The sequence below is a fragment of the Carettochelys insculpta genome, chromosome 18 (genome assembly GCF_033958435.1).
Source record: "Carettochelys insculpta isolate YL-2023 chromosome 18, ASM3395843v1, whole genome shotgun sequence".
Taxonomy (NCBI): Eukaryota; Metazoa; Chordata; order Testudines; family Carettochelyidae; genus Carettochelys; species Carettochelys insculpta.
This window is the reverse complement of record NC_134154.1, coordinates 12272473-12295132: the sequence shown is the minus strand read 5'-3', so window position 1 is coordinate 12295132 and position 22660 is coordinate 12272473. Positions and strand designations below refer to the sequence as shown.

Below are 22660 nucleotides of genomic sequence, written 5' to 3'. Positions count from 1 at the left end.
CTGTTCTGCATGCTTCACAAAGGGTCTGGAAAGCTGCACTAAACTGACAGTCAAGGAGTCTCCCTGCTGTTGGAGAATCCTCGGACAATACAGAGATTGCTATGTTTGCTTTACATCATCCATTTCCTCTCCACACTCTTTCCATGGGAAGGACCAGAGCATGTATCCCTTGGCCAGTACCACAGTCCCTGTAATAATCACAGTCAGCATAATTCTGAGAAGTTTGAAGGGTTACTGGGGCTTATTTCGGAGCCTCCTGGACCCAAGATCTGGAGTGATAGATTATTTGAAAACCACCATCATCTTCGCTGTGCTAGTTATGCGCATAGAGCTGCTGAGGATGCACCCCTACATGTGACAGGTTTTTGACAGATGGGAATTATGTAGGTGGATCTAAATAGTTTGAGATCCAGAACAGCTCTTATTAAGAGATGGTTAGTGTTGTGCCATTCCAATCCAGAGCCCTATTGGTGAATGCTATGGCACAAGCATTTAACATAAATGTCTCGAAAGGTAACAATAAATTGGAGATCTGCTTTTCAGTGTTCTAGGCATTTCTTGGATCATAGAATCATAGAACAATAGAGCTGGAAGAGACCTAAAAAAGCCATCGAGTCCAGCCCCCTGCTCTAAGCAGGACCAAACCCATCAGATCAGCCCCACCAGGGCTTTGTCGAGGCAAGATTTAAACACCTCCAGGGATGGAGACTCCATTACTTCCCTGGGTAGACCATTCCAATGCTTCACCACCCTCCTAGTGAAAACGTTTTTCCTAATGTTCAACCTGGGCCTTTCCAACTGCAAATCGAGACCATTGTTCCGTGTTCTGCCATCCGTGACCACTGTGAACAGCCTCTCTCTAGCCTCTTTGCAACCTCCCTTCAGTAAGTTGAAGGCTATTATCAAGTCCCCCCTCAGTCTTCTCTTCTGCAGACTAAACAGTCTCAATTCCCTCAACCTTTCTTCATAAGTCATATGCTCCAGCCCCCTAATTATTTTGGTTGCCCTCCGCTGGACCCTCTCCAGGGTATCCACATCCTTCCTATAACTGGGGGCCCAGAACTGGACACAGTACTCCAGATGCAGCCTCACCAAAGCCAAATAAAGAGGAATAATCACTTCTCTGGATCTACTAGCAATGTTCCTCTTGATGCAACCTAATATGTCGTTAGCTTTCTTGGCTACAACAGCACACTGTTGACTCATGTCCAGCTTCTTGTCCACTACAACTCCCAGGTCCTTTTCTGCAAAACTGCTACCAAGCCAGTCAGACCCCAGCCTGTAACAATACTTGGGATTCTTCTGGCCCAAGTGCAGGACTCTGCACTTGTCCTTACTGAACCTCATCAGATTTCTTGCAGCCCAGTCTTCCAATTTGTCTAAGTCAGTCTGGACCCTGTCCACACCCCCTAGCGTATCTACCTCTCCCCCTAGCTTAGTGTCATCCACAAACTTGCTGAGGGTGCAATGCAACCCCTCATCCAGGTCATTGATAAATATGTGGAACAGAACAGGACCCAGAACTGAACCTTGGGGCACTCCACTAGAAACCGACCACCGTCCCGACATCGAGCCGTTGATCACTACCCGCTGGGCCCGACCTTCTAGCCAGCTTTCTATCCATCTTACCGTCCATTTATCCAATCCACATTCCTTTAACTTGCTGACAAGAATATTGTGGGAGACCATATCAAATCTTTGCTAAAGTCAAAATAAATCACATCCATTGATTTTCCCCATCCATAGAGCCAGTTATCTCATTGTAGAAACTCATCAGATTGGTCAGGCATGACTTGCCCTTCATGAATCCATGCTGACTATTCCTGATCACTCTCCCCTCCTCCAAGTGCCTCAAAATGACTTCCTTGAGGAGCCGCTCCATGATTTTTCCAGGGACTGATGTAAGACTGACCAGCCTATAGTTCCCTGGATCATCCTTCTTCCCTTTTTTAAAGATGGGCACTACATTTGCCTTTTTCCAATCGTCCAGGATCTCTCCCGATCTCCATGACTTTTCAAAGATAATGGCCAAGGGCTCATCAACAACATATACCAACTCCCTCAGAACTCTAGGATGAATTAGGTCTGGGCCCATCAATTTATGTACATTTAGCTTTTTTAGATAGCTCCTAACCTGTTCTTTCCCCACCAAAGGCTGTCCATTTTCATCCCACAATGCACCACTTCTTGCATTAGTCCAGGAGCTGTCTTTGTCCGTGAAGACAGAGGCAAAGAAAGCATTAAGTACTTCAGCTTTCCCTACATCATCTGTCACTGGGTTACCTCCCTCATCCAGTAGGGGCCCCACACCCTCTCTGATCACCTTCTTCTTGGTAATATGCCTGTAGAAGCTTTTCTTGTTATCCTTCACATTCCTCACAAGTGGCAATTCCAGTAGCGCTTTCGCCTTCCTGATAACAGCCCTACGTTCTCAAGCTGTACGTTTATACCCCTCCCTAGACATCTGTCCACGTTTCCACTTTTTGTAAGCTCCCTTTTTGTTCCTAAGTTTTCCAAGGATTTCCCCATTAAGCCAGTCTGGGTGTTTATATTTTTGTTAATTTAGTTTCCAACTCCCACCCCAGAAAAGGAGATTTGGCTGCATTCAACTTTCGTGATATCCTAGAAGAATGGTACTTCTGTAGATTATCATATATATTGAAATAGAGTTATTAATTTTTCTTCTGCTTAAGTTCACAGCTCTTTAAGGTTTCACTGTGTGTGTTATAAACTTAGACTTGAACTGTTGATTGTACTTTTACAACCAAAAGAGATTGAAACTCATGTTTGGATAAGACTTTCTTGACCTAGCCCTTTAAATGCAGATTTAAACCTTTTAATCATTAAAGGTGTGTTCAGATTTTAAATCCTCTGTGTTATTTATCCAAACAATACAAATAACAATAGCATGTGAGAATCAAAGAGCCCTGAACCTCCAGTGCAGAGCCTGATCACCTGTGTTAAGGGAAGGAATCCTCCTCTTGTCCTAAGACTCCGAGCAGCAGCAGCCTCTGTCTCCATTGTCTTCCCTTCCAGCTCAGGGCACAGCACTTGTGGCCTTCCACACAAGCGGCTTGGCTGATGATTCTGCATAGTGGCAGTTCTGTTGCTCCAGCATGCATCCCAAGGCATATCCCACAGCTAAGATTCCACAAATTTTACAGCCGTGCTTTTCGCACAGTGTTGCAGTGGAACTGCACTCATTCCACTAAAGGTAACACCCTCTGTGCCCATGCAGGAAAGGCTAACATTTGACCAAAAATGACCTTGTACCTTAGAAAAAGATAGAACCCCCTAGTACATTACCATCAATAAGAGTAATGCAGGATTCTGTTGTGTATACAAGGGACAAGTATGTCACACGGTGATGTTTGACCCTATTCAAAATATGGTCAGGCTATATGGAATCAAAATGTCTGTGTGCTATCAGTGCTACAGCTTCTGCCAGTGGAGAATTAAGGATGTGAATTTTGCCAGTGTAGACTCAGAGTTCAAAACTGGGTGAAATCAGTATGCTGCTATACCTGCACACACAACCATCATGTGTCCAAAATGTAAGAGATGAGGAGAAGAAATGCAAGCATCCACTAGCAAACATAACAGACATGTTTAACAACAAACATAAAGGAAGAAAGGAAGATTTTAAAAAAATAAAATCCGCCTATGTTAACATCCAGTTGTATTGGAGATGATTGCAAAATAAGGAAATAGCAGAAAGTGGAAGGGGAATTTTTGTTATATCCTAGCACAGATGTTGTTTCTTTGTTTTTAAAGAGAACGAAAAAAAATGTGCCTATCTAGATAAGGATTCTACAAGCGATCAGGCTTCCAAAAGCAACTCAGATCCTGCTTAGATTTAAGACTGCTTGCCAAGTTCCCCCTAGAGAGCGTATATACAAAAATGAAGCAGCTTATACCAGCCTTAATCACTTTATAGGAGTCATGTTTGTACAGCTAAATCATGACCTGGATCCTGACCAAATAAACTTGCTCACCTAATTTCAGGTTCAGGTTTTGGAGCTGCCAAGCAAGACGTCAGTCTGTACCTTGAAGCCAGAGGCGGATGCCAAACTGGGCATGCCTATGTGCCTGAAGCTATGGCAGGTAAGGTAATCAGGCCTGCTAATTGTGAAATGTTTCCCTTGTGCTTCATTTTATATGGAACATGAATCATTCTTCACTCTGATTTTGATTTATTGTCAAACAATCAAATACAGTAGCGTCTCAACATTTGCGAGTTCACATTCGCGAATTCAGTTATTTATGAGTGGCCTCACTTCCCCAGGGTTCTGGGACTGGGAGCACTGGCAGCTGCTGCGGCTTTCCCAGGGCTCTGGGTGGGGAGCGCCGGTGGCTACCACGGCTTCCCCGGGGCTCTGGGGCCGGGAGCGCCAGTGGCTACCGTGGCTTCCCCGGGGCTCTGGGGCCGGGAGCGCCGGCGGCTACCGTGGCTTCCCCGGGGCTCTGGGGCCGGGAGCGCCGGCGGCTACCGCGGCTTCCCCGGGGCTCTGGGGCCGGGAGCGCCGGCGGCTACCATGGCTTCCCCGGGGCTCTGGGGCCGGGAGTGCCGGTGGCTACCGCGGCTTTCCCGGGGCTCCGGGGCTGGGAGCGCCAGCGGCTACTGTGGCTTCCCTGGGGCTCCAGGGCTGGGAGTGCCGATGGCTGCCATGGCTTCCCTGGGACCCCGGGCGGGGAGTGCCGGCAGCTGCCACTTCCTTGGGGCCGGGAGCAAACCCTTGCAAATATTGAGACCCTACTGTAATTATGCTATAATGGGAGTGAGGGGGAAGGTACATCCTTAGTGTAATATTCTGAATTATCCAAGCTTTAATGGACGGTACATGACTTGCAAATGCTTACTGGAAGCTTTGCAACCTTAGAATAGGTGCATTTATTTATTTTTTTTTGTATCAGCCAAGAAGAAAATGGGTGAAGTATAGAATCAAATCTTTTCTTATGTGGATAAGTCCAACCTATTTTGACTGTTGCTATCTATTTTTTAGCAATTTTAATGATAGGTTGAACTAATCCACTAAGAAAGTAGGTTAATGACCATTATTTTAATTCTAGACATGGCATATGGACAGCATATTTAAACCTCATTTATATGGGATAAAAAATAGAAATAAAACAATTATTTTAAAAGTATTAGTAATCTGCACAGCATGAGGTAGGTATCACTCCTCAGCTGAGGAAAAGAAAGTTGAAGTAATTTGCCCTGAGTCTCACAGCGTGGTGGTGGCGGCACTGGAAATACAAATCCTGATTCACGGTTCCCTACTCTGACCACTTAGATCAATTCCCTCCCAGTTTTTGTTAGGGCTTCACAATTGGAAATTATTTACAAATTATTAAATGCCTGCAACCAAATTATACTGTTGAACTACGCTCTAAATTCTCATTGACTTCCAGGGAAGGAATCACCATATGAAGCAATTGCAAGAATGGGGTGACCTTACCCCAGCTTGCTTTCCTTGAAATCTTAAAGGAGTTTTGCTGTGGACTTCAGCCAAAAGTGGTTGGGCCCATAGATCTAACTCATGTGGTGCGTCTACACTAGCTGGCTACTTTGAAGTAGCCAGCACAACGTCGAAATAGCACGCGTCGCATCTACGCGCGCCATGTGCTATTTCGACGTTGAAATCAACGTTAGGCGGTGTGATGGGGTTCAGGGGTCCCCCTGCACTGCACCCCGTCCGCTGGCAGGAGTGACTCTCACTCAGCAGGTACAACACAAGGTTTATTAGGCAACAGAAGTCCAGTTTCTCACAGAAGCGACAGTACAGCAGCCAGAGACAGTCCTTCCAACCTGTCCTGGGGAGAAGACCCCGAGGGGTGCCCCTCTGGGGTGTAGCTTTCCCCCTCCTCAGGCTGGCTGCCTTCCAGCTCTCCCTTTTCCTAGCCTCTAACTGCCGCCCCCGATTCAAAACCCAGCTCAGCTCCTCCCTCCTCTTTGTTCAGGCAGAGGTGTTACCTGCCAGTTGTAGCCCCAGGGTCATCCTTAGCCACTGGGAGCTGCTGCTTGCCTCAGACATCCAGCCTGACTCACACATGCACTCCCCCCACTCCATCACAGGCGGCGAAATGTCGAAATCGCTATTCCCATCCGAAGATGGGAATAGCGCCCTACTTCGACGTTCAACGTCGAAGTAGGGTGTGTGTAGATGATCCGCGTCCCGCTACTTCGAAATAGTGGGGTCCTCCATGGCGGCCATCAGCTGAGGGGTTGAGAGACGCTCTGTCCAGCCCCTGCGGGACTCTGTGGTCACTGTGTGCAGCAGCCCTTAGCCCAGGGCTTCTGGCTGCTGCTGCAGCTGCAGCTAGGGGTCCATGCTGCGTGCAGAGGGTCTGCAACTGGTTGTCAGCTCTATGGATCTCATCCTGTGCAGGCTGTGTGTGTCTGGGAGGGGCCCTTTAAGGGAGCAGCTTGGGGCTTTGCTGGCCTTATTTCGACGGGGAGCACTTGTGTGTGTGTACGCTCCGCATTTCCTTCCGGGGCAGCTCCTTTCGACGTTCTCTATCGCTACTTCGATGTTGAACGTCGATGGCACCAGCCCTGGAGGATGTGTAGACGATACGCGTCGAAGTAGCCTATTTCGAAATTCTTACGTCGAAATAGGCTACTTCGACATAGCGTGCTAGTGTAGACATAGCCATGGTGTTTTAAAGATTCTTGGACCATCAGAAATAAATTAAAATGCTCCTACAGGAATTTTATGGATCAAAATAAGTTTTTAAAAGGTCTAATAAATTTTCAGCATTTGATACAGGAAGTGTAGGTGTCTGTCTCTTGGATTCAAGTATCAGAAAGGTAGCCAGGTTAGTCTGTATCTGCAAGAGCAACAAGAAGTCCTGTGCACCACATAGACTAACAGATTTATCGGAGCATAAGCTTTTGTGGGCAAAGACCCACTTCATCAGATGCATGTCTTGGATTATTAGGTTTAATTCATTAATGTTTGTAAAACTATTGGAGGTGCTGGGATGGAAGGTGCTCTTTTTATTATTATTGTTAATTATAGTGAAAATATCAGTTTTGTGCCTTTGTTAGAAGTGGGGTGGTTGGTTTTCTCATTGTAAGCCTCTGCATTAAAATTAGGAACACCATTCTATGTACGCTATCCTCCTACATGTGAGGTCAAAAATGTGACATGAGTCAGTGGAGTAATACCCCTGCTGGGAAGAACATAATTTAGAAACTTAGCTGTAGAGTGGGAGAAAATTGAGGTTTGCGTTAGACTTGTGCTTTTAGAGACGTTGGCTTCTCCTAACCAGTTAAAAAGCAGGCATCAGCATATTTTGTCATGTTGAGGGCACAGTAAAAATTAAGATCTCATTTTACTAAGCCTGTACTTATAAATATTGATCCAGGATTGAGATAAGTATTTTTCCTCTCGCAAAGGAGCATATCCATAAATGCGGTTGATACACAGGGATTGTCTGATGCACTTCACACCTTCCTGCCATTACCAACTGGGTGTGGTAGGATTTGCAAGAGTCAGGATATTTTCCCTTGAATTGATTTTTTGCACTCCCTGGCAAAGGCATCATCTTGCATAGTGGGACAAACAAACAAAATGAACAAGAGTAATACATGTAAAAACTGGAAATGCAGAGTTATTGTTTTATGTAAACTATAGTAATTATTCCTGTTGAGTTGACAGCAGATCACCTTTTCCTCCTTCATTGACAATCATCCAAATTCAACAACAAAATGCTCTACTTAAAAGGAAAAATGTGACTTATTTTTCCCTGAAACCAGATGAGAGTGGAAGATTTTTCTTTAATGGTGCCCATTTCTCTAGCAAGTAGGTTGTTGTGGTTTACTGCTTTATAAGAAAGGGATCAAACCTAGACATCCATCTTATTTCAATAACTACATCATAACTTTATACATACAAAAGCATTTGTACTTGTTCAACTATGAAACTACATGTAATTTGTATTATCCTGTGCAAACATTCTCCTCTTCATCCAAACTATGTTTATTATTGAATAAGACCAGTTGATAATGGTTATTTTCACTAGGAAAATAAAAACTTGGGGCCAGGCTTTCCTAAAATGTTCAGTACCCAGCAGGTTCTAGGTATTCTCAGTGGAAACTGCAAAGTGGTGAGCACCTGTAAACGGCTGCCCATTAAATTATAAAAAGACAAAGGATGTGACAAACTGGCCCATAGCTATCTTGCTTTATTGACTAGCAAAACGTATCCCCATCTTGGAGATAATTGCTCCTGAAATGTCACATGCTGGTGGTCATTCATTGTGCAAGCATCTTGCAAGGGACAGTTCCAACCTGAGCACAAGCCATGCCTTTGCAGAAGAGGACTCTGTCATTTAAAGCAGGGAAGTGCAAAGTGAGGGGCTGGCCCCCCTGCGGGGGAATGTGAACCGTCATAAGGGAGGAGCAGCACAATTGGCTGCTGGGTCTCAGGCTTGTCCATCTCCTTAAAAATGTTGAAATGTGTTACTGTTTTTGTGTATGTGTATTCACATTTCTATGCCGATTAATAACATTTTTACATTCTACGTAATCAATTTCTTACACTTGCCGAAACACGTTTCATATGAACATAACTAAAATTTCTGTTGGTTTGGATTACGTTAGACAGGTTGCCGGGCCCTGCTATTTGTAGAGACGAAAATTTTGTAGAGACATAATTTTGTTCACCCCTGATTTAAAGGATGCGGCATCCACAGGATCCCAGCTTTCATATGGAGCCACGATCAGCTAGGGAGTTCGCACGCACACTGGCTTGGGCACTGCTCCTTCATAAAATAGATGAGAGGGGTTTTGCTGTGTTTAATTGCTGTTTTTATAGGCCACTTTCAATCTGACACTTTGGTTTTGCCAGCCCTGATACTTACTTCAGGATTTTTTCCCACACTGACCCCTTCCTCACGCTGAAAGAGCATATATCTTGGGGCTATGAAGAAAGGGCTCTAACTGCAAGCACTCATGTAAAGGCCATTCTCTTTCCCTCCATCAAGGAGAGCTCTTATTAGCAGGACCACCCGCTGTTGTTAGTTTAGCTACTTCTCCTAAAATGAATGTTTTAATAACTAGGGTGAGAATAGTCTGGAAAATTAATAGTGACAGTGAAGATTTGTCCATTATACATTTATTTCATACTAGCGAGTCTCTGGTGATTTGAGAGGGAGCCCGTATAGTGACACAGAATGCCAGGTGTTAGTTCATTCTGTGGAAACTTCCTAGAAGTTTATTTTCAAATCAAAGACCAAACACAGTAGGCATATAGGATCAACAAATAGATGTTTGAAAATAATAAAGTAAACTAATATCTGCATTCCTGAGAAAGATGTCTCTAAACATGGTAACGGTAAAACCCAGGGCCTATTCTAGGAGCTTTTCTCCTGTTAAAGAAATAGTTGACTTTTACAGGCGCTTGTTTTTCAGTTGCTTTTCATTAGGGATTTGCATCCTGGCTCACATGACCAGTTACCGTTTACGGGGTCATTAGCCTTTTGGCTAGTGCAATGATGAATATTTTCCTGAAGTGTGACATGTAATCCAGTAACGTTCCCTTCTCTGAGTTATTTCAGAGGCTTAAATAAATTAGGTGTCTGCCCAGGGTGCCATGCCCTTTGGCCTCTGACATCATTAATCAAAATATCTCTCAATTGGTTACAGTGAGATTCGGACCTCTGTTAACTCTTTGATAACTAACAAAGAGGTTTCCAAATAGATGTTTAGCTGTTGGGTCTTAAGCATGGCAATGGATTTTTAGAAATTTATCTGCATGCAGGAGTTGTGGATGTTTTCACCTTGGCAAGATAAAAGTGAAATATAATTAGTAGGATAAATGGACAAAAATAATCCAAGAGATTATGTGAGACTGGAAAGTGATTAAAAACACACTTCTGTGAGAAAATGGAGCATGCATCTTGGTAAAATGTTGGGAATGTAACTTTGGTATTCTATCTTTAAAATTCTGAAATAACTTTCAGAGAAAAAAAGTAATTGGGTTGTGATAGCCTGATTATGACTTGGTTACTATGTCTCAACTATTTCCTGAGGAACCCCACTCAAGTTTAGACCATGAACAATTTCAGTATGCTATTCTGATGTTTTGATAGTCATAATGTTTGAATCAAGTAATAAAAAAGAAAATTGTTTATATTTTCAGAACCAAAAGTAATTCATGTGCTACAGTGATGGACGCTACAAATTGATTTTTCAGTAATTGTTCTGAATAAATGTGCATGGGATTCAAGGGGTTGCCGTTAATGGCAACCTTCTGGATTATTTGCTGTTCATTGTTTACTTCAGAGTTATGTTTTTTTCCATTGCTTTTCTTGGTGCTTGTGCTAAAGCCTGTCTAGGGTGTGGGAAAACAACTATTCCTGTAAAACTTTTTGTTATGTTTCTGAACAGCATGACTTTGGTTCATGTCCTTTTCTTCTGGTTGGCTACGAGGACGGATCAGTGATTCTGTGGAATTTATCAGAGGGAAAAATTGTAAGCCGACTTGCTTGCCACCAGGAGCCAGTGATGAGCCTTGACTTTGACTCTGAGAAGACTAAAGGGATCTCAGGCTCATCTGAGAAGATGCTTAATGTCTGGAGCCTTGATGAGCAGCAGAACTTAAAGGTCAGGATCATCGCTGCCTCTGCCATTTATCCCACTTTGCACTAACAGTTTGATAGACTAAAATAATATTTAGTCATGAAGACGAGTTGTTGCAGATCTCTAACTAATTACTCACAGACTGGTTAGAGTGCAGGAGAAGGCTGTCTATGTAGTTAGGCTGTATTTGAAGAAAGGTGGGGATATTTTTTTAAACCTGTCACGTTTTGGATTTTATCAAAGCTGTATTTTGGCAACCAGCATGTAGGCCTAGCAGTCCACTTTTATCAGAACGTTATTGTCCAATAATCAGAGCACTTAGTAAACAAAATTTTTACAAATAGAAATAAAAGGTTGTTTTCTTAAGGATTTTGCTTGAGTGTCAAGAGATTTCCCTTTACCTAAGGTGCGGGGGGGCACATGTTAAGAAAGTTACAGATAAATGATTTAGGCTACAATAAGTTATTTACATGCCAACTGGTAATACAGATTCCATCGTAAGACATCAAAAAAGCTATATCATCAGTTTACATACTAGAACATTCTGCTTACCTGAAATGGTTCATTAATGAAGCTATGTCCTAAAAAAACAGTCAAGCCTAATGGTGGTGAATGGCATAGAGCCTGGGCTGATCTGCATATCATTAGTGAACGTTGTGTCAGTGCCAAGAGATTAAGTGGTGGTTAACCAGGAGTGGAAATTCTAGGCTCTTGTTCTCTAATGCAGAAGTTGGCAAATGATGATTGTGGATAAAATTTATGGAAGCGTAAATGTCCCCGCACAGGGGTTCTATATTGCCTGAGTTTCTCTTCACAGCATATGAGAAAGGGGCATTTAACATAAGAACTGCCATACTGGGTTAGACCAAAGGTCCATCTAGCCCAGTATTCTGTCTTTGGACAGTGGCCTGTGCCTGGTGCCCCTGAGGGAATGAACAGAACTGGTCATCATCGAGTGATCAAGCCCCTGTCTCCCACTCCCAGCTTCGGACAGACAGAGGCTAGGGACACCAGCCCTGCCCGACCTGGCTAATATCCACTGATGGGCCTATGCTCCACGAATTTATCTACTTCTTTTTTAAGCCCTGTTAAAGTCTTGGCCTTTACACCTCCTGTGTGCAGCACACCAGTCTGCAGAGATCATTTTGTGGAAAGGCTACTGGATCTGCATTTGTACTGCCTCCTGGAGGATAAGCAGCTGCTATTTATGCTCCTGGGTTTCCTGCAGCTTTGTGTAATGCAAAGGGAGCAATCAGTTTCATCCTAGGAGGAGAAGTAATTTATTTCTATTCAATATAGCTACCTTACACTGGATTTTCTGTATTGACATTAGTCTGTGATAAATCAAGTAGGAAAGAAAGGGATGTTTTCCTCCCAATATCCTCTCAGTTATAAAAATTAATCTTAATGGGAGATGATAAGTGTGATTTGAGGGGTGAATAAACGCTGAAGTTGTTCACTTGAGAGTCTTTCATGTTTGGATTTTTAATGGATTTTATTTCCAAACTTATATTCCCAATAGATTTACAGTTGGTTACTGCAGGTTTAACTGACAGTAGTTTTCCTTGGATGAAGTGCTATTTAAGTGCAAAGTATTAAGCCATAAATAACATTTTTTACTTTATGCATAGTGTGAATCCACTAATAAAATAAATAAAATGTGTCTCCCACACGACTGCTAGAAATAGCCAAGGACACAGATTAAGTTTTTTTCCACTGTTGCATTAATAATACAAACCAGATGGAGATTTTTCCTGACATTCCAGGTACCTGAGGTAATGGTAGTATTTGGAAAGCCACGCAGTGGCACACTATTTTTACTTTAAAAAGTTCTAATACTTGAAGTTGGTGCATAGTTATCTGCCTTTGGAGACCTAATGATGCAATGATGGCATTGCACTGCTGTTTTATGTGGCGTGGTTCCAGTATGTCAGTGAAAAGACTATGAAGCAATCTATATGGCTTAGCCGCATGAGGGCAGCTGGCATATTGTCTGGTACCAGTAAGTTACTGATGTCATCAGTATGAGTGAATGGCTGAATTAGTTATGAGGCTTCTGATTTGGATGAGAGTATAATTAAGGGATAATGTTTGTGGCAGAGGAATACCGAAGGGAATAAACAGTCTTGCGGTGATTTAACAGCAAAGCAGAGCTGAGGCATTCAGTAATAGTCAAAGCTCTTTACTGCTCATAAACTCCACCTTGCTCTGGTTAAATAATGAAAAGGAAGAGTCAACAAACCACAGTGTAAATCAGAAAATTGTTTTTTTCTTGCCTCTTCAGCCTTTAAAAGCTCAGTGTTGCTGCTGCCTGCTTGGCTAGAACATGGGCCCAGAACAAGGGCAGGGCTTGAGGGAATATGTGTTTACTGATGGATTTTTTTAAAGTCTCCTTAGTGAAAAGGGGGTGGCATGTCAAAGACTCAGGTAATAGTTTCTAGGATGGTGACAGAGAGGTAGCCATGTTAGTCTGTATTCTATCAAAGCAAAAAAGCAGTCATGTAGCACTTCAAAGACTAACAAAATAATTTATTAGGTGATGAGCTTTTGTATTTGGAGATTTTTGATGTCTGTTCTGTGTCCATTCATTGTCAAAGAGTGTGTGCAGTCTGTCCTATATGCATGGTGTGTGCACATTGTTGGCATATGATGTTAGTTGAGGAGCAGGAGAATGTGCCTGTGATTCTGCAGTTAATGTGTTTAGATCCAGGGATGGTATCTCCAGAATAGATATGTGGACAAAGTTGGCATCATATATGCCATCATGTGCCAACAATGCCCACACACCATGTATATAAAAACAAAAAGCAGTCAAGTAGCACTTTAAAGACTAGCAAAATGGTCTATTAGGTGAGCTTTCGTGGGACAGACCCACTTCTTCAGACCATAGCCAGACCAGAACAGACTCAATATTTAAGGCACAGAGAACCAAAAACAGTAAGCAAGGAGGACAAATCAGAAAAAGATAATCAAGGTGAGCAAATCAGAGAGTGGAGGGGTGCGGGGGGAGGTCAAGAATTAGATTGAGCCAAGTATGCAGAAGAGCCCCTATAGTGACTCAGAAAGTTCCCATCACGATTTAAACCATGTGTTAATGTGCCAAATTTGAATATAAAAGCCAGCTCAGATGTTTCTCTTTCCAAAATGGTGCGATAATTCCTTTTCAGTAACACACATACCTTTCGGTCATTGACAGAATGCCCCATTCCATTAAAATGTTGACTAACTGGTTTGTGGATCTGGAGTGTTTTGATGTCTGTTTTGTGTCCATTGACCCTTTGTCTAAGGGAGTTAGAAGTCTGTCCAATATACAAAGCATCTGGGCATTGTTGGCACATGATGGCATATATGATGTTAGCAGAGGAGCCTGTGATTCTGTGAGTAACCTGGTTAGGTCCAGTGATGGTACTTCCAGAGAAGATATGTGGACAAAGCTGGCAGCGGGCTTTGTTGCAGGGAAAGGGTCCAGGATTGGTATTCCTGGGGTATAGACTGTGGCTGTTAGGGAGGATCCTCATGAGGTTGGGAGGTTGTCTGTAGGAGAGAACAGGCATGTCACCCAGGGCCTTCCGGAGTGTGGTATCCTGATTAAGGATAGGTTGTAGGTCTTTAATAATTCGTTGCAGTGGTCTGAGTTGGGGGCTGTAGGTGATGACCAGTGGTGTTCTGTTCTTGGCTTTTTTGGGCCGATCTTGGAGTAGCTGGTCTCTGGGTATTCGTCTGGCCCTGTCGATTTGTTTTTTTTACTTCTCCTGGTGGGTAATCCAGGTTTATGAATATTTGGTAAAGTTCTTGTAGTTTTTGGTCTCTGTCAGTTGGATCAGAGCAAATGTGATTGTACCTAAGAGCTTGACTGTAAACAATGGATCTAGTCACGTGTGCAGGATGGAAACTAGAAGGGTGTAGATAAGTATAGCGATCAGTAGGTTTTTGGTACAGTGGGGTACTGATCAGGCCATCCTTGATTAGTACTGTAGTGTCCAGGAAATGTATCTCTTGCATGTTGTAATTGAAGCATAAGTTGATGGTGGGGTGTAGATTGTTAAAGGCTCTGTGGAATTCCTCTAGAGCCTCTGTACCATGGGTCCAAATCATAAAGATGTCATCAATGTATCTTAAGTAGAGGAGTGGTAATAGGGGACAAGAGCTGAGGAATCGTTGTTCCAGGTCAGCCATAAATATATTAGCATATTGTGGGGCCATGCGGGTGCCCATAGCAGTTCCACTAATCTGGAGGTATAAATTGTCCCCAAAACAGAAATAATTGTGTGTGAGAACAAAGTTACAGAGGTCAGACACCAGATTAGCTGTGGTGGCATCAGGGTTGGTATTCCTGATTGCTTGTAATCCATCTTTATGTGGAATATTAGTGGACAGAGCCTCTACATCCATTGTGGCAAGGATGGCGTTATCAGGAACTTTTCCGATGTTTTGTAACTTCCTCAGGAAGTCGGTGGTATCTCGGATATAGCTGGGAGCATTGGTGGCATAGGGTTTGAGGAGGGAGTCCACGTAACTGGATAGTCCGGTGGTAAGGGTGCCAATACCTGAAATGATAGGGCGTCCAGGGTTTCCAGGTTTGTGGATTTTGGGAAGTAAATAGAATAGTCCCGGCTGCGGCTCAGATGGTGTGTCTGAGTTAATGAGGTCCCGAGTAGCAGCAGGGAGTTCCTTCAGTAGTTGTTGTAATGTCCTTTGGAATTCCAAAGTGGGATCAGCGGAGAGAGCTTTGTCCACATATCTTCTCTGGAAATACCATCACTGGACCTAACCAGGTTACTCACAGAATCACGGGCACTTTCTCATGCTCCTCTACTAACATCATATATGCCATCATGTGCCAACAATGCCCAGATGCTTTGTATATTGGACAGACTTCTAACTCCCTTAGACAAAGGGTCAATGGGCACAAAACAGACATCAAAACACTCCAGATCCACAAACCAGTTAGTCAACATTTTAATGGAATGGGGCATTCTGTCAATGACCGAAAGGTATGTGTGTTACTGAAAAGGAATTATCGCACCGTTTTGGAAAGAGAAACATCTGAGTTGGCTTTTATATTCAGATTTGGCACATTAACACATGGTTTAAATCGTGATGGGAACTTTCTGAGTCACTATAGGGGCTCTTCTGCATACTTGGCTCAATCTAATTCTTGACCTTCCCCCCCACCCCTCCACTCTCTGATTTGCTCACCTTGATTATCTTTTTCTGATTTGTCCTCCTTGCTTACTGTTTTTGGTTCTCTGTGCCTTAAATATTGAGTCTGTTCTGGTCTGGCTATGGTCTGAAGAAGTGGGTCTGTCCCACGAAAGCTCACCTAATTAACTATTTTGCTAGTCTTTAAAGTGCTACTTGACTGCTTTTTGTTTTGTTGAAGAGTGTTTGCAGTCTGTCCTATATACATGGTGTGTGGGCATTGTTGATGTTAGTTGAGGAACAGGCAAATGTGCCCATGATTCTGTAATTAATGTGGTTAGGTCCAGTGATGATATCTCCAGAACAGGTCTGTGGTTATTAGTTTGATTCTCATATTAAATCTGTTTACTATGCATTCGCAATCCCCCTCAATAAATAAAACATGTTTTGGGGTACCCTCAATCCTGAAAGTACTCAGTATCTCACAAGGGATGCTAAGTGCCCTCACCTGCTGCTAACACCAAACTTTGCACCTCACAGGTGTGTGCTCAATGAATCTCCTGAGAGCAGGAATAAAAAGCTTCCAAGTTTGAAATCTGTAATTAGCTCATAATCCCCTTCTCACTATGTGGTGCATCAAAAGTCTCTTGGAATGTGAGCAGTATAGCTCAGGCCCATCTGTGTGAAGGGTACAAACATATCCCGCCCCATGTCCGGTTTCTCTCCTTTCCTCCTTGCTGCACTGTGCAAGAGGAGCCCCCAGGGCATGATGGGAAAATCCAGAGTACCCTAGGAGCTGTAGTTTCTTGGCCAGCTGCCTGCCTAAAGAGCTGGTCATAGAGCGGGAAGGGACTACATTTCTCAGCATACCCATGGCCACTAGCAACAGGAAACGGAGGAGGATGAGAGAATATTGTTTTTCACTTAGGATATTACAGCAATATCCCAGAAGGTAATTTCTATAAAACCTTTTTTACTATCTACATTTTTAGAATGCTGTAACTTCATCATTTTACTACTCTTTCAACTCAAGTTTTTCATTGGCCTCTTTTATGCACGCTAATTGCACAAGTATTTTGACCTCCTTTATTTAAAAAAATTGCAATTCACATTTACAAAAAGCACATACACCCTCTCCTCCAACCCCGCCCTGAATTCCTATGTCCGAGCCTGTAGATGTATGGACATTGGACCTAATTCTTGGAAGCATTTCTTTCTCAGGGCTCTGCATAGAGTGCCATCACAACAGCCTGTTGGTGATCCAGGTTACCACGTCAGTAGGATCAAGTAGTAGGTATTTTACTCTAAGATGAAAGCCCTTCACGGGAGTACCCCTGAAGTCCAGGAAAAAAAAGCTTTGGCTCTGAACTTTGCAGCTCAGGCCCATATCTGAGAATCACTGGAATCAGAGAACAAATCTATATAAACTGTTCTCAGTTTAATCACGTTTTTAGTGATGGCCTAGTGTAAACAGTTTAAATTGCAAAATCTGGACTGGACTTTAATGGTCTTCTATCTCTATTTTCATCCTGACTATAGCATCACCCCCCCACATGTGATTTAAAAGCTGGGGTTCTCACTAACAGGCTAACTGATAACTGTTGCTACTTCTAAAATCACAAAGACTTGGTTATCATGTGCTTACTGTAACTTTATCCCTCAGGTTTGGAAAAAACACAAACTTGTCAATGCTGGGATTGCTGATGTTACCATCCGCCAAGACAAAAAGATCCTGGCAACAGCAGGGTGGGATCATCGTATCAGGATCTTTGGCTGGAAGAAACTGAAGCCCTTGGCAATGCTTGACTACCATACTGCAACTGTCCACTGTGTGTCCTTCTCAGATCACAGTAGGACAGGTGAAAGACTGCTGGCAGCTGGCTCCAAAGACCACCGCATTAGTATCTGGTCAATCTATAATCAAACGTGAGGAACTCTACAATGTCTTGTGGAGAACAGAAAGCCAGACTAATAGACTAGAAATTATGTGATTAAAATCTGGGGATGGGAGAATTTTTGACCATCTGCAATTTGAGGTGCAAGTCCCCAGAAGGACCTGTTTACTATAGAAAATGTTTTGTTGTGGAAGGGAAGATAAAGGTCAGAAGGAAAGAATGAGTGATCATGCAGTTACAGCAAAGAGAGTCTCAGAGATGGATTTACATGCTCTGCCACATGCTTCTTTTGGCAAATTGTTTTGATTCATTGCATCAGTTTGCTCATCTGTAAAATGGAGATGGGTGCTGTCATGTGGGATGTGTGATCTAGAGTACACTGGATTTCTAAATCATATTGAGATCCTTAATGTATGTAAATACAAAGAATCTGCTTTATGTGAACTTGAACCCATTAAACCATCCATAGTAGTTTCTCGTATAAGTTAGTTTTTCTTCCCCATAACTGAAACGCCATTAGACCAACCTTGATTTGTTCATGCTTCGTCTGTTTCTAGCGTAAGCCAACAGTCAAGAATGTGATAGGGATGGTCTGTGTCATTTATGTTCCCTGTCACCTCGACCATTGCAATTAATCATAGAAAGAAAAAGGAATCTTTCCATGTACAGCATTGTAAAGCTATGTAAAGCCTTTTTCAGAGCCAGTGCTAAATCCTTTCCTTAGCCGGACTAGCAGAAGGATTTAAACTGAGCAATCCAATTAGCGCCCTTCTCCTTGGAGATTTGGGTGTGTGTGTCATTTCTCAGTATGGTGAGCCTGGGATTTGGCGACACCTCTCCCATTAACATTAATGGGAATAGCATGGATAAATCCGTCTGCACTCCCCTGAAAATGTACCCTTAATTTGTCATCTCCAGGGTCATGGAAACTGAAATCCAGTTTGAAAGTTGATTGTTTTTGCTCGAGTCAAGGCACAGTGTTTGCATTCTCCTTTTTAAAGATATCCCAATCTGTTTGCAGGCTGGGAGATCTCACTACTGATGTAAGCCAGTAAGATGCTTTTATATGTACACCAAAAAAGCAGTTAATAGTGTGACTTTAAATAAAGAGTAGTTTAGAAATGGTAGATGCTTCTTGACATCAGAAATATTTACCATCAGAAAATAGCATCTGTTCTGCAAAGGGGGACTTCCAGGATACCAGTGCTGTTCTGTTGATTCTTTATTGGAAATGCTTATTCCTACACATTTATGGGAATGGACATCAAAACGGAACTAGTCCAAAGATTTCAGTACTACATTTCAAACACTAAACTCAGGTAATGCTGGCAGAAAAGCTAAACATAAAACTGGGCCTGCTATGCACCTTTACCATACGTACAAGAATGTTGAACAAGGGCTTTCTAACTCAGTAGAAGACATTTTCCTTAGGTGCCAAGCCCCAGTGTTCCTTCTATTAGAGAATATAGAACCTACTGCAACAAGGCTTGTTCTAATGAAACTTAAAGTTGTGCCACACATCGAAATGTGTTCCTGCATTTCTTTGGTTATTTCTCTCTTATTAGTAGCCTGATATTTACTAATGAAGCTCTTTATTCATGAAGGCATGTATAAGAATATTTGCATATTATCACCCCTTACTGTAGTAGTTGTTTATATTTTTCAGGCTAGGAAATTTTAAAACACCAATCCTGCACTAGAGTAAATAGATGAACACACATCTTCAGTCCTGCAAACCAATACACACACAAGGACATACAGCAATCATGGCTACATCTACACTAGAGAATTTTGTCGATAAAACCAGGGTTTTGTTGACAAAACTCGTTGAGCGTCCACACTAAAAGTGTGTTCTGTCAACACACTGTTGACAAAACTTGGCACTTTTGTCGACAGCCTTCTGCCACTCCCCCATGAAGCAGAACACCTTTCTTGATAGAATCTGTCAACAAGACGGCTGTGTGGACACTCTGTGGGGGCCATTTGTCAACAGACCGGGCTTCTGGGTTATCAGGCAGCCCTGCCTGCTGTGCTTCTGGGTGGCTGTTGTGTTGAGAAAGCGGCCAGGCAGTCTGGCAACTCTCTATTGACAGAGCAGATCGAGAGAGCTATCTGCTTTTGTGTGTGGCTGCGATTTGTCGACAGAAGTTTTGTTGGAAGATCTCCTCTGACAGCAACGTCTCTCGACAGATCACTCTAGTGTAGATATAGCTGTTGACTTTAAGAGGAGGAGGCACTGTGTGTGCAGATCAGCTTTCAGGAGTAGGACTCTATTTGTACTTTGATTCTTTTGCCCCTTCAAGTTGCACATAATAACAAGTTTTTCACGGGTGAAAGGTTTAATCAGCACCATACATTTTCAATCACATTTTACTTTTCTGATTCTTATAGCTTGTGCTTGGTAAAATACATTTTTCAGTTTCCAAGTTACTGCACCCAGACATTTGCTTGGATCCATTAGAGGTGGACCTAAACTGCACATTTATAATGTGCCTCACAGCTTTCCTGAAATTTATGAAGTTATTTACTTCAGGATCAAGACATAAATTGAAGTCTCAGACCTGAACTTTCCCAAAGTAAAGAAGCGTTCAGATCACAATATTGGTTTGGGTCCATCTCTGTTCAGATGGAACTATAAATATGGTCATGTTTACCCTACTGAAGATTTCAGCTGACTCTGTCATGAAGGTTTTGAGAAAAGAACCAACATGACCTGGTGGAGTTAGTCCCTGAATCTCACCTGTCAGGGAGGACTAGCCTGTAGTTAGCCTAAAGGAATCAGGACTGAAGGTGATGACTGCTAAATTTTTGTAAAAAGGCTTTCTCCCAAGAAGTGGGAGATTAGGTATGTCATTGTGGGCGTGGGGCTGGAAGGCAACCAACATACATAAGCTAATTGAAATGCATCCCAAAAAATAGCATTTGTGCAGCAATTATGTGGAATATTTATCACCAATGAAATGAATGCTGAACTCTGACCCTCAGATGTTCCTTGTAAATGAATGTGTTAGTGCCAAGCTCTTCCTCTGATCTGAATGTGATGTATGGGGTTTCCTAGGTGGAGATGAGCTCAGGAAGAGGAAGATAAACAGCCAGGGTTACAGCAAAGAGCTAAAAAGAAATCAGCATGAGGGTCTATGAAGGGAGCAAATTGTAAAATCTTCCCTCCTGCCCTCTGAAATTGAAATTAGTGATCAAAAATCACCTCTGGCATAAATTACTATGGAGCTCTACTGGAACTGTTACAACTTTTTTAAAAAGGGGCATAGATTTAAAGTCAAGACTGTTATAGTTTCTAGAATGTCCAAAATGCATCTTACAAGATGAGATTTTGTGAAATGCTAGCAGACACAACTAGAGTTATAAATCTTTTCTTCTGTTCAGTGTCCCCAGTAGAGAGAGAAAGGTGAAGTGACTAGCACAGCATCCAGCCTAATTGGAGTGCACTGAGTCAATTACTGAGCCAAAAATCAGTTCGTTCCTTATCTACCATTGTCACTGTGGTGTGAAAATGTCTCATTATTTACTGCCTAGATTAATAGGACATAAAACGTTAAGATGACAGCATGTGTCCCAAACAAACAGTGATCTATGTAAAGCCTTTAAGCATGACTTTGTGCTACCACATGAATTATGGAGATGAGCTGATACGACATGCAGAGACCTTCTGTTATTCACACAGCGTTTTGAAACCCTAGTCAGCGTCCAGTGCTGGAGGCATTTTTCCCGCTGAGGCCAGCTATATGGCATCAATTTGATGAGTGCAATTAAGTAGTTGTGTACAGACAAAAGGAGGACATACTCCCCAAACAGCTTGCTCCGTCCAGTATTCAGACCTGATAGGCCAAACTCCTTGATGCTGTACCTTCACTGGGACAGTGCAGCTGCACCAACGACACAGGTGGCCTATCATCCAGAACAGGGTAGTTTAACTGCAGCATTCGTTTGTATCATTACAGGTACTGAAAACAGTATAGGAACTGCCGCAGAGACATTGTGTGGCTACGACCCCTGAAGGAGCAGTTAAATGTCTAAGTCAACTGGTAGACACCACTGGCATGCACACAGGCACTAGTTAGCTGCATGAGATCTGTGGGCACCTATTTCTGCCCGAGGATGTATGCACAGCTGCCTGAGCCCTGACGCTGCTAAGCAGCGTGGCACCAAGTTCATGCCTAAACTGGTATTCTCAGATCAAGAGGCTCCTTGTCTTTGGAGCCCGGTTTAGGAGGTGTGTGCTGAGACACCACACCCAGACAAAAGATGGGAGGGAATTAAATATTCATTGGAAGGATACGGCCCCCAAAGTTCTCTCACCACCAGGCTGTAAAGTCATTCTTGATATCACTTTCTGGGCTGATACATGTTTATGCATTTCATGCAAACTGGAAGATCTGCACCGGGAGAGAACTGAGAGCATCCCGTCCCAGAATAGCCCCAGCAGCCTCTTTTAGGGTTATCAACTGCCTCACCGCTGTGGTACTTGTTTTCCTTTGGTCCATAAAAAATGTTATCAGATACCAGGGTTATTTGGGTTAAAGCAGCTGTTTCCTCCTTTTGTTGGAGTGTGTACTTCTTAGATTCAGCTGCATTTACTCAGGCTGGTGAAAGGAAAATCTTAGCCTGAGCAGTTTCTACCAGAGAAATGACCCCTCTATATTTAATGCACATGCCTGAGGAGGTTCATTCTAACTTCTAGCTATTGGTGGTTTATTCCTTCTCAATCCCATCCATCATGCAGCCTTTGGCACTTTAATGTATTATTAAACCACATAGCTGGGATTGTAGCAACATAATCCCTGAATTGTGAATGTTTTGCCCATGTGATTAATGGTGTGAAATATATCTGTACATGTTTTACCAGCATTATGATGTGTGTTACTTTAGTCTAACTTTGCCTGAAGGAATTTGATGCAAAGTTCAGCACTGTGGCTAAAAATGTGTCCCTTACGTGGTATAAAGATCCTGGGAAATCTTAAAAGGTTCCCAAAGCAAATAATTGCACAGTGTCCAAAGATACCAGATTCTGATCACA

The 22660-nt window shown here is 42.8% G+C and overlaps 1 protein-coding gene across 6 annotated transcripts in view; it reads left to right on the top strand.

Annotated features, from left to right (window-relative positions):
• Positions 1–18096, top strand: part of GNB1L (G protein subunit beta 1 like) — a 109950-nt gene extending 91854 nt beyond the window's left edge. For all 6 annotated transcript variants that reach the window (XM_075012909.1, XM_075012913.1, XM_075012910.1 and 3 more), the window contains 3 exons: positions 4006–4104; positions 10397–10612; positions 17394–18096. In XM_075012909.1, the coding sequence (XP_074869010.1) occupies positions 4006–4104; positions 10397–10612; positions 17394–17660 (582 nt within the window). In that variant the 3' untranslated portion in view covers positions 17661–18096. The remainder of the gene's footprint in view (positions 1–4005; positions 4105–10396; positions 10613–17393) is intronic.
• The last annotated feature ends 4564 nt before the right edge of the window (positions 18097–22660 follow it).